Source organism: Eleutherodactylus coqui, chromosome 10, assembly GCF_035609145.1.
Source record: "Eleutherodactylus coqui strain aEleCoq1 chromosome 10, aEleCoq1.hap1, whole genome shotgun sequence".
NCBI classification, from domain to species: domain Eukaryota; kingdom Metazoa; phylum Chordata; class Amphibia; order Anura; family Eleutherodactylidae; genus Eleutherodactylus; species Eleutherodactylus coqui.
The window spans coordinates 78,620,914-78,635,250 of NC_089846.1; the positions used below are offsets into that span (position 1 = coordinate 78,620,914).

A 14,337-nucleotide genomic window follows, 5' to 3' on the forward strand; every position below is an offset into this window, starting at 1 on the left:
CTGGTGCTGCATTCATAAACGAATTAAGGCTAGAAAGACTCATTGGGGCCAGCTACATACGGCCAAACCCTGCCCGCCCCCCAGTGCTCAATGGTCGCACAATTTCGTCAGTAATGTAGCCATGGCTTGGCGGAGTGCAACCAACTGCATCGTGTGTTTACAGCCCAAGGGTGGCAGATCCACATGAAGGGGTGAAATCTGTTGCAGATCTGGTACAGCTGCAACTCTCTTGTTGCCTTATGTTCCAACACACTTTTACCTAGCACACACACACACACACACATACACACACACACACACAGACTTTTTGCACAGGGCACCATCTAACCTAAGGCTGGCCCTCCTTACAGGTAAATTAAAGGTCTTTGTTGTTTTTTTTTTTCTCTTTTGTTGGCTAATGAAAAGTTAAACAATTTTTGGAGTCTACTTTCTGTATCTCTTCTTGCTGTAATTTAAAAGAAACCTTGCAATAGATACAAATACATGATGGATGCACAACTCCTTGCACAGCATCCATCCTGTTACAGGTAGTAGCCTACAATGAAGGCTACTACTGACTGACAGCAAGCAGAAATCTTAACCCCCTTCGTGACATTCATACGCATTCGACTCCTGTGCGGGGGCTTGTATGGAGCAGGTATTGGCTGTGGATTGGAGAGGACACTGACCTCGGATGCTTAACCCCATATCTCACAGCTCTAGATGGTCACCAAAAATGTTCGCCCATGCGGCCAAAAAATTCCCAATGGCAACAAGAATTTAATCTCTTGTTGCCATATTTGACTCTTCTGCACTACAACTTTAATAAAACAAATACAATTATTTCCTGCATCCAGCAGACATTGGGCAAATCTACTAGACCCGCCTCTCTTACGTGTCAGACGCTGCCCATCAATGCCCTACCCAGGAAGCCAGAGTTGGCCACGCTGCCCACTAAGGGGAGGGGTTCCTCATCCACCTGCCCAGCAAATTATAAGCAGAGACCCTGCTGCCGCCCCCGCCTTCCCCCGCTAATGACATCTGACGACTCCTGCGGGTATTGGTGAGCGACTGATCTTCCCGTCTCCCTTGTAGTAAAATAGCAGAGGAAAGCTAAACTGCAGGTCTGTGGTTGTGGGGGCTTCGCAAGAATGCATCTGTGACTTCCATATTGCTCTGCACGGACCCCAACAGTCGGTGCTCATCGGTTAACTATTTAAGCTCTGTTAACACTTTCTTTAGGAGGTTTCCATAATGGCGTCTGTCAGAAATGCTACACTGGTTTGTTTTTCCTTCCAGTAGTTGCCGTAACCCATCATAGCCAACAGGTTTTGTGTTCACCGCCGGTCTCCAGCACCCATTTTACTGTTCCTGCGCTGGTCTACTGCTATATTCACATCTGCGTTGGGGATTGCATTTCCCTGCTCTAGTTTCAAAGCAGGAAAACCGAATTCCCTGGTCAAATGGCTCAGTTTTATGACTGAGTTGGACAGGATTTATTGACTATTTAATAAGGTCTTTTCGGATCCTGTCTGGCATGTCCTGCTTCACCGGAGGCTCCAAGCGGTAGTGCAGATGTCAACACATCCTAAGGCTCTCCGTGTTTTTGCAATAGGTTTTATTGGCCTATTCTGTACGTTTTTCTTACAAAATCTATCTTCTGCTATGCAGCTAGGTAAAGACGGGGCTGAGAAATGCATCTTCACTTAACCATATAACAATAGAGGGCGCTCAGGAGGTGCCTGCACCTGTTCTCTATAGACACAACTATTCTGTTCCCATATTATAGTTTATTAATGAGCGTCTCTACTATATATAAACTTTTATTTTCAAGAGCCCTGTGCCCCCAATCTGACTTGTCACCCACCCCCACCCCCTTTGTTTTACTGCTCAGAGTCCCACTTATGTCGCCTTTCCTAGGAGCTGTGAAGGAGAAGCTGTACTGTTCTATGCTGCACACTGCTTCTCCTCTCGCAGCACTCGCTCTTTGCGGGACCCAGTGCACTGACACGGGGTCGGTGCGTCGGCTGTACACTACTATATGTCACAACGTGGAAACCTCAAATGTTCAGAAAAGGTGAAGTGTGAAAGTAGCTTTACAACCTGTGCATGTTTGGGCAGAAGAGACTACCTCAAGAACAATACTTCAGTATTGCACTGTATTGTTCAAGAGTTCACATGTTTGCAGAAGGTTCCAGTAGAGGAAAATTAAGAAGGTGGTCTACTCTGACACGAAGTACTTGCATCGGGTTCCCTAAAAGCTGCTTATAGTTGGGGCACGGTCCTGTGTAACTGCAACGCTTTTGTAAAATGAAAAACCTCAAAGCAAAATAACAAATCTACATAAACTTCCCCTTTTTGTGCATGTTTCCTTAAGGACAAAGCGACATTTGTTGGTGAATCACCCTTTATGTTCATATTTTGTAGGGTATCCCACTCTGAATCCGGAAATTGTGATAAAGGAAGAAAGAAGCGAAGAAGATTCTTATACCAGGAATGAAGAAATGTTTGAGGAAGAAGAAAGTCCTGAGAGCAGCGCAGGTGAATAGCTCAACCGAGACCTCATCCGACATAAGTAATTGTTCCGGGGTGGTTACTCTTCTGTGACTGTGTATGATCCGGCTTCTATTAGATCTACAGGCAGGCGCGATATCAAGCTGAGGAATCTGCCCAATATCACGCTCGGCAACATGCGTTTTCACACCGATGGCAAAAAATGCCTCAACTCTTGTGCGGCTTTCAGGCGTGTTAGAGGATCAGCAGGGGTTTCCCATTGCTTCGAACGGGAAGCCTCACATTGCATGGCTTACGCTGGGTTTTACTTTCCCATTGAAAACAATGAGCAATACATTCCGAGGAATGCAAAATGATGTGACATGCTACAACTTTTTCACACACTGCATCGCTCATGTGTCGGACTCCATTCAAAAGAATGAGGTTCATATTCGTGCGAGAGTTGTGCATCTTGCTATGCACAAGTCTTGCGTGATTTTCTTAGCGGTGTGAAAGCAGTCTGACAGGTGAGCGATTTCTGTGTTCAGACAGCAGGTGCGTGTACACGAGACTATCCTCGCCCAAATTCGCTGTTTCCAGTGAGAATTTGTCCGATAATCGTCCTATGTGAGGAACCTTTACACTTATATTATCTTGTAAGGGGTGAATCCTGTATTTGCTTTTGCATGTTTCTGCATCCTTTTTCTCAGAGGTTCTCGACTTGTTTTGCAAAGTAACAGCCGGCCCTTAATGCAAATCATCCTCTCCTTCCCCCAGGTCATTATGTAAAAAATATTGTGGTGAAGCCTGAAAATGATGATGATGGTGCATATGGGATGACTGATCAGCAGTATGAAGAGAGGATCAGCTCTCCCGAGCCTAGTCCAGGTAACTCTTCATTAGAGCTCATAACAACACTTACTGTCATTTTTTGTTTTTTCTATGCATTCTATAACTTGGGAGGGGGGGACATATAGCCATTGAATGTTTGCAGGTAGGAAGTGCTTGCTTCATTGTGGTCCTATAAAAGTAAAGGAGAACGCAGTGCATTGAACGCTTTTGCTACTTATAGGGTATTCTGGGCATTTAACTCCTTTTTAGTACTAATGACCTATCCTCAGGACTCCCAGTGATCACCTGATCTCCCCTACAAGTCTAGCCCCCACACCTTATGCAGCAGGGCTAGACCTCTACATTGGGGTTGTACATTTCTGCTTCTGACCCCAGGGTCTGAGCTGGAAGTGTACTGGAAAATACAGCTCCCAGTGATTTCAATGGGAGTGACGCATTCTGTGGCACTTCCAGCTTTGACCCTAATGTGCCGTCAACATCCCGCCCGCTGCAGTGAGTGTGCAGGACTGAGATCAGGTGATTGCGGGGGTTGCTAACAGCGGATCCCTGCCGATCAACTACTGATAACCTATCGTGTCGAAAGGAAATTGGTGCTAAAAGGGTTTAAATGTCCGGACTACCCCTTTAACTACCTTCTTCTGTTTTGTGTATACAGCTCCTATGCAGATCTGTCTCTGCACAGGACAAACAAACCCTGTGTGTAGTCCTAAAGGCTCATTCACATGGGCGTATTTTCGGTCCATATTAACTGCAGACAGCATAAACCCTATTACTGTGAATTGGGTTATAAGGATGCTCATTTATTTAATTAGGTAAAAACAATTGCAGCATGCCTTTATATTACAGAGCAAAATCTCCCACTAAAGTCTATGGGATCATGTAAGAATGCAGGAAATATGCAGCTGCATGCGTACTCAGTGTCTTTACATGGGTTAGTAAGACGGGTTTAAAAATTAGTGACCTCATTTGGGCCTTCTTACAGTGTGAGGTGTGTGTGTTGTTTTTTTTGTTTTTACTTTGCGCAAGAAATAAACTCTGTGAATACATGTGCAAAAAAAATTAATTAAAAAATGCATGCACACCAAATACACACATACATGCAATACAAGCCAAAATACGCATACAGCAGTGTGACTCAGACCTAATTCTGCACTTAAGCATTTAGCCCCTTTTTTACATGGCTAAATTGTCAGGCACAATTATTTGCTCCCAAAGAACGGGTCACCTCCAGCCAGGAGGTGGTCACGCGGAGCTTCCGGTGCCCGGCTCGCCTCCCAGCCAGGAGGTGGTCATGCGGAGCTTCCGGTGCCCGGCTCGCCTCCCAGCCAGGAGGTGGTCACGCGGAGCTTCCGGTGCCCGGCTCGCCTCCCAGCCAGGAGGTGGTCACGCGGAGCTTCCGGTGCCCGGCTCGCCTCCCAGCCAGGAGGTGGTCACGCGGAGCTTCCGGTGCCCGGCTCGCCTCCCAGCCAGGTGTAACTTGAGTATACAGACTAGCAGAACGTCCGGCACTCTTCAATCATGATCTGTAATCCAAACAGTCAACAACCTCATAGCAAACACCAACTGCTGATGAAACATGTTGGCTTGAATGTGATCGAGTACAGCAGGTCCATATTCATAGCTAGCTATGGCCGTGTGAATAAGATGATGTACAGCCGATCTATGGGGATGAATAATCTTCCTAACGAGCCTTTATCCCCGTGATTCTCTGCCCCTTGTAAATGAAAGCTAACCGAATGCCGATTGACATGCTTGTCAAATAATTCAGCCGCCTTTTTCTAACCTACAGGCCATAGATTGGCACACTCACTGGGTTTATATGTAGTTAGCACAGAAACAATAATTTGCATGTGAGCTGCATACACAAAATTGTAATCTAGTTTTAGTCTAAACTTTGAAGTTTCTAAATCTTCAATTCATTGGAGCATTATAAAAAGTGATTGCATAAGTACACACACCCTTCCTCTGATATACATGAGCAGGGCTGCTTGATGTCATGTGGGACAACGACTGCTGTGGTGGTGGTGAAGGGGAGAACGGGCCTCCGAGTCACTTCTGTTGCGTCTAGTCGCTCTGTATTTTGAAGGTCTAAACTTTATCGATATTCAATGCGGCAAAGCTTGTAGCTGCTGCTTTTTTTTTTTTTTACTCTTTCAAGTGTGCAGCCTGTTGGTACGGTTGTACGCTACTGGGCCAGCGTCCTACTCCTAGAAGCCATCTCTTATTTATATCTGTATTTTACGTCCGAATTTGATCCGTCTTTAACTCCAAATTTCCAACTGGACGGCCCCAGAGGAACAGGAAATGTCCCGTGGCCGACCTGTTTTTTCTGTAGAGAGCCAGACAGCCTACAAAGTACGCCACAGGAGGATGGCAATAAAGGTTGAGGAGCTGATCCGCCAAGTCCAGCATCATCCTGCACTTTGGAGGCCCTCAGACCCTGGGTACAGTGACCGGTATAGAAAAGCTTCTGCATGGCTCTCTGTGTGTCAGAGCCTGTACCCAGATTGGGATGAGCTGGATGAAGGCGATAAAGGGATCCTAGGTAAGCCCATTATACCATTAGCTTATTATATCTTATAGGTCTAGTCAATATATATGTGTGTATAATGAGACTTGGGTTCCTATCCTCATTGTAGTAGTAAGAAATAAAAAAAACAAGTTGGCCTAGTGATTTCCAGTTGAAACGTCTATTAAGCACAAGATACTTAGATTTGTGTCAGAGGGAAATGGGAAAAACAAACTGGGAAAGCGTTATTGTCATTACACTAGATAAAAATCTTCTAGCACTTAATAGAATAAAGATGTTTTTCACTACATTCTTTTAATCTCGGTTAACTTCTCTTTAAAAAAAAAAAATTGAATACCTACCTATCCCAGTGGCTTCTCATCGAGCGCTGGGGCCCGCTACACAGAACACAGAAGCGGTGGGCAGTCATGTACTGTACATCCGCACTGGACTGCTCAGCCACTCGCAGACTTCAGCCACCATATGCAGTGCTGGACAGGGAGCCGCCAAGATTGGGGAGTATTTTATTTTTCTTAATTTTAAGCTAATTTTAACTTTTTTTACGTCCCAGAAAACCTGTTTTAACTTTTATTTGTGTGCACCTTGCTGCAACTTCATCTTGTGTCCTTTTCAATGAGATGGCTCTTTCCTCCTGAAAGGTGGGACCTGAGACTGACCTTTTTGAGGGGGTTATCTGGGACTAGATTGTTGATGGCCTATTCTCAGCATAGGTCATCAATAGTTGATCAGAGATGGTCTGCCACTTGGGATCCCCATCGATTGTCAGTACAGACAGTGACCACTGAGCTATTTGCTGCTTATCTGGCACCATCTTGAGTGAGACACTTTTTTTTTTTTTAAACTTTGTTTCATATCAATTCCATGATACATTAGCTAAGGTTATACCATTCTGCCTGCTGGGGAGACAGTTTAATTATCACTCATTTTCTGTATTCCCCTATATAAGCTACAGAGCATAGGTATACAGTCAGGAGGATGAGCTGTGATCTCCTCAATTATAACTGTGTGATCAGCAGTAAATGTGACAAGAGTGCTTGTATCCTCCTGTAGACGGTTTCTGTGGTAGGGCGCATGTAACGGCATCACACAGACTGAGAATCTAACTAGAAAATGAATCAATGAACCAAGTAGATCTGATCTGGTCAGACGTGAGATCACATGACCATCCAAGGAAAAAAAGGCAGAGAGATGCAGGTAAAGGAATAACTAACCAAGGTAACACTAGCTCACTTGTAAACACTGGGGGCTACATCATGAATGAATAAAGGTGGCCCTTTAATATAGGAAAACCCCTTAACCCCTTTAAGCCATAATAAAGGGTGGGCACAAAATACTGTAAAATTAAAGCAAAATCTACAAGTGGTTTTTGATCTTGTGCTAAAGAATGAAGAAATTGTACTTAATGGTGGTTTTGACTGGAAGTTAAAGAAGGGGAGGGGGAGTCATCTTCAGCTAGAATTAATTTTAATTAGAGGTTTGCATGTGTAGACATAATATTGTTTGTTACACTTTTTTCTTTGTTTGCATCAGATGTGCACTTGCCAGCACAGAGATGGGGATTCCTTTGCTACTCTCTTATAGTAGTTAGTAGTGAGGGTTACATTGTGGGGCCGTAGCGAGGGTTACATTGTGGGGCCGTAGCATCTGTTTCATTCTTGGAGTTGTGTGCAGGAATCTAGACTTATTTTAGTGTATTAATATCTGTCTCCTTGTCTGTGCAGAGAACCTTATCCAGAAGAGGTGGCGGAGCGCTCGTGATCAGTTTAGAAGGGAAATGGTCCACTATGAAGGTCTGAGCGGGACGGGTCCACTTAACAAAAAGCCATACATGTACCTTCAGCAGCTGATGTTTCTGAAATCCGTCTTGGACCTACGACCGTAAGTGTTGGCATAAATTGTTGACCTTCTTCCTCTTTCGAAAATGTATTGAAGTATAATGTTTGTTTTTATTCTGTTACTCATTACTATAGTGCAGTTACCAAAACTGGAGCAGAAGCAGATGGTAAAGCGTCCCGGGAACACCCGTCAGGAGAGTCTGATCCTGAAGTATCTGCGCCACGGCCAGCAGTAGTGGCATCGGAGAGCTGCACGGAGCTACCTCCCAACACCTCTGCCACCTTCCACCAAGCCCCACCAGTGCGACTTCCGGGGAGGAAAAGCAAAAAGGCTGCTCCTAGCTTCGCTGCTGTAGAAACCTTTGATGGCCAAGTGCTGGACTTTGTTCAGAGAAACATTGAGGAGGACCCGGAGGATGCGTTCTGCCGCAGTCTTGGACATTACATAAGACAAGTTCCTCCGGGATGGAGATTGCGGCTGCGTACCGCGATCCAAACACTCATTGAAGGCTTCACGCCCCCTAACAACCCAGAACAGCTGCTTGGCTTACTCAACCAGGTTAAGCTGGCACGGCCTCCTTGTGTCCACCCAGCACCGCGGTCTGCTTACCGGTCAGCAGCTCAGCCCAACTGTGCACCTGCTAGTTCCACATATACTTCTCATCTACAGTCCTCTCAACGTCATCCTAATATGTCCCAATCCCGACACATTTCAGGCTACGGCCATAAGTCAAACTCTCAACCCAGCAATCCTCTGCATTCTCACCAAGAGCACAGCCCCGTTGCTCCTCTCAACTCTGGTGTATCCTATACATCCGTTTCATCACCCTCTCACATTCCCCCCTCTTCGCTCTCCCCTAGTCCTTCTCAACATCTGCCAATTTCAAATTCTTGCTCTTCCTACTATGGGCCTACTCCCCGCACTCATCCCGCCTATACCGACTCATGCTCCCCCGATTCCCATCAGTCCTCTCCTATGAATGTTTCATCCTCCCCGTCTTCTCCTCCCAGGTTTTTAGACTTAAATTAACACTTTTGTTTTTTGTTTGTTTTTTTACGGGGGCTCATTTAGGCCCTTTTTTTTGTATTCTTATGTATCTCTAGTTATTTATATAGTATATTTGGTCCCCATTTTGGATAATATAGAGTGGACATTTGGGATGGGCAGGACGTTAGTACTAATAAAGTGAGTATTAAAGTTGCATATGCTGACGTATTTTGATTAAAAGAAAATGGTCTTCCTCACTTTCTTGTGTTCGGTGTATAATGTCCTAAGAAGTATCGCAGTCTGACATTTCCAATAAACATATACTTTTCTTCAAAGCAATGGATGGATTAAAGGCACAAGATACTCCCATCTCAGAATAAGGTCACGAGGGAGGCCAGATATCTAAACATGGGCTTACAGTCCAGTATTTGGGCATTCAAGTTGAAACTTTGTTTTTGACTTTCTTCAAATAGATGACCCAACCCTTAAAATGTATACACCCAGTGGTCCTTTTGGAAAGGGAACGGAAACCAGCTAATGTGAGGGGACTATGCATCTGTGTCTGACCTCTTCACAGGGGCTGTCTAGATGATTTATGTATTACTGCAAGTGTGCTAATATAACAAATAGCTGAACTTGCCCATCCTCTGTAATGGCGACCCAGCGCTGCCGTGGTTCTCTCTGTACTGGTTTAGAAACAGATGCCAGCCACCGGCTGCAGTCAATCAGCAGCCACGTGCTGTTTTGGCATCACTGCTCAGACGCAGGGAGCCATGATGCCAGGAAAACTGCATATGACCATTTCGGCTTCTGATTGGCTGCAGCAGATGAATCGCCAGGGAAGGGGACTGGTTGTTTTAGCACATCTACAGTGATACATAAAGGGCTTTCCCTCTACTTAAAATTGCCTTGCGACATACGAAGAGTGCAGGTACTGCACAGGTGGCCCGGAGGTGGCAATCTGATTGGGCCTTAGCTTCTCTGGATGCCGCTAAGGCATTTGACTCAGTTGAGTGGCCTTATCTACTGGTAGTGCTTTATAGATTTGGGTTCGGCGAAATGTTTATTAAATGGGTCTCTATGAAAAATAGTTCTCCGGTTGCGACGGTCTCAGTAAATATAGGATTTCCACCCTTTTTCTTTTTCTTTCTTTTTTTTCTTTTTTTTTTTGATGTGTTCTGTAATTTTTTATTTTAGTACTTTTTAGAACTTGTACAAATTAATTCTTAGCTAACTAGGGGAACATGCCAGGGCTGCCCTCTCTTGTTCGCACTGGCCATAATGCCAATGGTACTACTCCTTCGTCAAGATTCCATCTATGAAGGCATAGTAATGGGCCCAAGGGAAAACAGGGTTGGATTATATGCAGATGACTTGATTTTATTATGTCGAACCCTAAGAAAACTCTGCTCCGTGCTATTGCCCTAATTAATAGATTTGGGCATTTCTCAGGGCTGTACATAAATTGGCAAAAGTCAAAATTTTAAGATATGTAACCTTCAAGTCACCCCAAATTTTAAATACCTTGGAATCCACATATCTAGAGACTTTGCTTATACCTTCAATTTGAACGTGGCCCCTCTCCTTCCTTTTCTTCAGAATAAATTTTAAATTTGGAATTCACTGCCTCTATCGGTAGCGGGTCGTATCAATCTTAATTAAAATGATAATTCTCCCTAAATTTCTGTACTGATGGAACACGCAGATACGATAGTACCATAAAAGTTTTTTTAATAAAACAAACTCTCTATTGTCCTCCATCTGGGGAAGGGCCAGAGCCAAACTCCGGTTGGAAACCTTACAGCGCCCAAAAGATATGGCTGGCACGGCCTTGCCCGACTTTTTTTTTTTTTTTTTTTTTTTTTTTAAATCCAATTTTTATTAACATTTTTTGATATTTTTAACACTTCAATCAGCATATTATAGAATGTAAGAATATAAGAATATATAACATTTTCAGTAGCATGGGCCTCTTGTCCCATGAAATATATCCCAATCCTCCACACGCCAGACTTCCCATCTCTCAGAAGTCCATGGGCTCTCAACCGGGGGAGTCTGGTTTGAAATTAAATTTGGGTGTCCCCCTGCACAGATAACGACTTGGGGATCTTAGTTCGGGAGAGCCCCTCTGATATTAATTGGTCTATTCTTATTGACGTGTTGGAGGATGGGAACCTCCAGAAAACAACTTTCAGTAAAACATAGCAATGCATTAACTAACTTGCAAGGTGCCTATTAGATACGGTGGAATAACAACTAGATAAGGAAGGGGATGGGGTAGAGAGAGTAGGATTAAATTAAGCTCGAATGAGACATTACAAACTCCAAACAAAGAGAGAAAAGAAAAAGAGAAAAGAAAAAAAAAAAAAGGGGGGGGGGGAGGGGCCTGGCTAATGGACGGGTGGGGTAAAGAGGGGGGGGGGTAAGGTAGGTTAGTAGGGGGTGGGGGTTTTGCTTAGGCTCCATACGGGTCAAACGTCCCCTTACCTCCTCTGGATCAATGCCTGTCTTTGGAAGTGATGCTGCATCTGCGTTCAACGTCCGAGGCCCAACACCTTCTCCCCCTCCCCGCCCGCCCGAGATCCACCTCCTTCTCTTTCAGTTGGTGGGTGAGGTCAGTGCTACCAGAATTTTAGTGCTCACTCCTGGACCCTCGTGTCTCGTTAGGGCTCAGCTGTTGCTGATCCCTGGCATTCCTTCTCAACTCGCTCCAGGGGAACCAGGTCAAGATAAAGTCCTCATGTGTGCCCCTCTTCCAGCTTGTGAGCTCCTCTAAGCTGCAGATCAAATCTGCTTTTTCTCTCCACTGTTTTGGGGATGGAGGGGTTTGTTGCAGCCAGTGTAGTGGTATTAATGCTTTTGCAGCGTCTAATAAATGGGCTATTAATTTGTTTTTGCGAGGATGGAATAACTTGGATGGTTTCCACAGGAAGACCATATCTGGTGTGATTGTTAGTGCTGGGCAGAGGGCCTTGAGGTCCTTTTCCACTTCCTTCCAGAATGCAGTAATACCTGGGCATTCCCACCATATGTGTAGGAAGGACCCTGTTTCAACATCGCATCTCCAGCATCTGTTATGTGGGGCTAGTTTGTAGTTGTAAAGCCATTGGGGGGTTTTATACCACCTGACTAATAGTTTATAATGACTTTCTTGCATCAATACGCAAGGTGAAAGTCCGTAGGCCAAATCCAGGATCAATTTTGTGTCTTCCATTGTCAGGGAAATCCCCAATTCCTTTTCCCAAGAGGTTAGGAAATTAGGTTTGGTAAATATGGGAGGGGCTATAAAACTTTTTCTTATGGTGGATATTTTCCTGACGTTAGGGGTAGATGCACCCAGGCTGTTTTCAAAACTTGTTTTGGGTCTGGTTGACTTATGTGTGCACAAGAATTCCTGCAGGACTCCTTTAACATGTGCTGCATGTAGAGGGGTGAGCGAGTTGTTGGGCGCAAGCTCAATTAATATAGTTTCTGGGGGTTTATGGGCTTGATTTTGAACATCCTCTATCTTATGATTTTCAAATTGTTTCCATATACTGAATGATCCTGGGTCGGGATGGATCCCCAGTATCCTGTTCAAGCCACAGATTGGTGTCATCGGGGAGGGATCTGGAGCTAGCGTTTTTTTGAGTCTATCCCAGATCTCACAGGGGCCTCTCAGTAGGGGGTTGAAGTTTTTCGCTCTATATTGATTTTTGACTGGAAACCAAAGGTCTTCCAGCAGTGTATTGCCATGTGAGGCCATCGCCAGCTTCTGTAGCAAGAGATCTCTGGGTGGGTGAGTCAACTCCATCCAGTAGCTAAGCTGGGTAGCCTGGTAGTAGTCCTGGACGTTCGGCAAGTCCACCCCCCCCTCTGCCCTTCTCCTTGTCATTAGGCTATAAGCCAGTCTGGGTTTTTTTTGTTTCCAAACAAAGCTCGTGAACAGGATTCTCAAAGATTTGAAGAAGGAGAGTGGTAGGTGGATAGGAATCATACGCAATCTGTATATAATTATAGAGAGCACGTATGATTTTAGAATATTCTTCCTCCCAAACCACGACAAGAGTGGGAGGTCGTATGAGCGCAGGAGGGATTTTATTTGGGGAATCAGCGGTTGAAAGTTGTGCAAATATAAGTCTTCCGTTTTTTTAGTGAGCTTGACCCCCAAATAGTCTATCGCTGTCTCGGACCACTTGAAGGGTGAGCTGGACCTCAACGGCTCACCTTGCACCCTTGGGATTGATATATTAAGAATCGTGGACTTGGAGAAATTAACTTTAAAGTTAGAGAGTGAGCCAAAGTCCTCCAAAATCGTAGTGAGTCTGGGAAGGCTTTTTTCTGGTTTGGTGATTACAAACATTATATCATCTGCAAATGCTGCCGTCGACAATGTATGGGAGTATACGCTTAGGCCTCTGATGTCAGGGTCCTGCCTAACCCATTGAAGAAGGGGTTCTATGGTGAGAATAAAAAGTGAAGGGGAAAGAGGGCAACCCTGCCGTGTTCCATTACGTATATCGAATGGCGGCGAGAGCGCTTCATTCACTTTTAGTCTCGCATGTGGTTTTGTGTAGAGAGAAAAGATAGCTGTGATCAGGGGGGTGGGAAAATTGAATCTGTGAAGCACTCTTTCCATGAAGGTCCAGCTCACCCTATCAAACGCTTTCTCCGCGTCGGTGCTAACGAAGGCCATTGGGATTTTACGAGTTTGGGCATATTTTGCGGCATGTAGTAATCTTACGCTGTTCTCCCTACCTTCTCTGCCTCTAACGAATCCCGCTTGTTCCGGGTTAATCAGTGCCGGGATAAATGCTCCTATTCTCCCAGCCAGGAGTTTAGCCCAGATTTTGATATCTTGATTTATAAGTGATATCGGCCTATAGCTGCTGCACTGTTCCGGATCTTTGCCCTCTTTCAGGATGAGAGTAATATGCGCCTCTTGCGCTTGTTTGGGGAGTTTTGCCCCGCTTAAGAGCGCGTTAAATAATTCTGTTAGTCTGGGAACTAATTGCGCCCTAAAAGCCTTGTAGTATGACAACGGGAGGCCATCCGGTCCTGGGCTTTTCCCCTGTGGGAAGGAGTTTAGAACTTCCGCTATCTCTTTTTCTGTAATCGGGGACAGCAAATCCAACGCCCCAGCCTCGTCGAGCGCCGGTAGGTTTAGAGACTTCAAGAATCCGTCTATCCTCTCAACAGCGCTCTGTCGGGCTAGAGGGTTGCCGCTCCCCTCCAGGTTGTATAATTTTGAATAAAAGGATTGAAATTCCTTGGCAATTTCATCAGTGGAGGAAACCGTATTCCCCGCCTGTGTTTTTATAGAGAGGATCGCGTTCCTGACCTTGGCTTTCTTAAGCAGTGTCGTCATAAGCCTACTGCCTCGGTTGCCGTGGGCATAATAAGCCTGTTTGAGATGCATGTGCTTTTTATTAAACTTATCTGTTAGAATGCAACGCAACTGGTGTCTAAGGGAGGCTAGTTCCTCTAGATTGTTTCTCTTTTGCGAGAGCTTAGTGACTCGTTCCAGATTTGCTATCTGGCCAAGAATTAAGTCTATTTTTTCCTGGTTCTGTTTTTTGACTCTCGAGCCGAGTGCTATTAAGAGGCCTCTCACGTAGGCTTTATGAGCCTCCCATACAATGGGTGTTTCAATGCTTCCCTCCAGGTTATTATTGAAGTAT

General features: G+C 44.9%; 1 protein-coding gene across 6 annotated transcripts in view; it reads left to right on the forward strand.

Annotated features, from left to right (window-relative positions):
* Nucleotides 1-14,337, forward strand: part of LOC136580651 (uncharacterized) — a 60,243-nt gene that overhangs the window by 15,754 nt on the left and 30,152 nt on the right. For 4 of the 6 annotated variants that reach the window (XM_066581384.1, XM_066581385.1, XM_066581386.1 and 1 more), the window contains 5 exons: nucleotides 2,407-2,520; nucleotides 3,250-3,360; nucleotides 5,618-5,869; nucleotides 7,576-7,732; nucleotides 7,825-8,934. In XM_066581384.1, coding sequence (XP_066437481.1) covers nucleotides 2,407-2,520; nucleotides 3,250-3,360; nucleotides 5,618-5,869; nucleotides 7,576-7,732; nucleotides 7,825-8,719 — 1,529 coding nt within the window. In that variant the 3' untranslated portion in view covers nucleotides 8,720-8,934. Of the gene's footprint in view, nucleotides 1-2,406; nucleotides 2,555-3,249; nucleotides 3,361-5,617; nucleotides 5,870-7,575; nucleotides 7,733-7,824; nucleotides 8,935-14,337 lie in introns of those variants that run through there. The other 2 variants (XM_066581390.1, XM_066581389.1) reach the window with 2 other exon arrangements.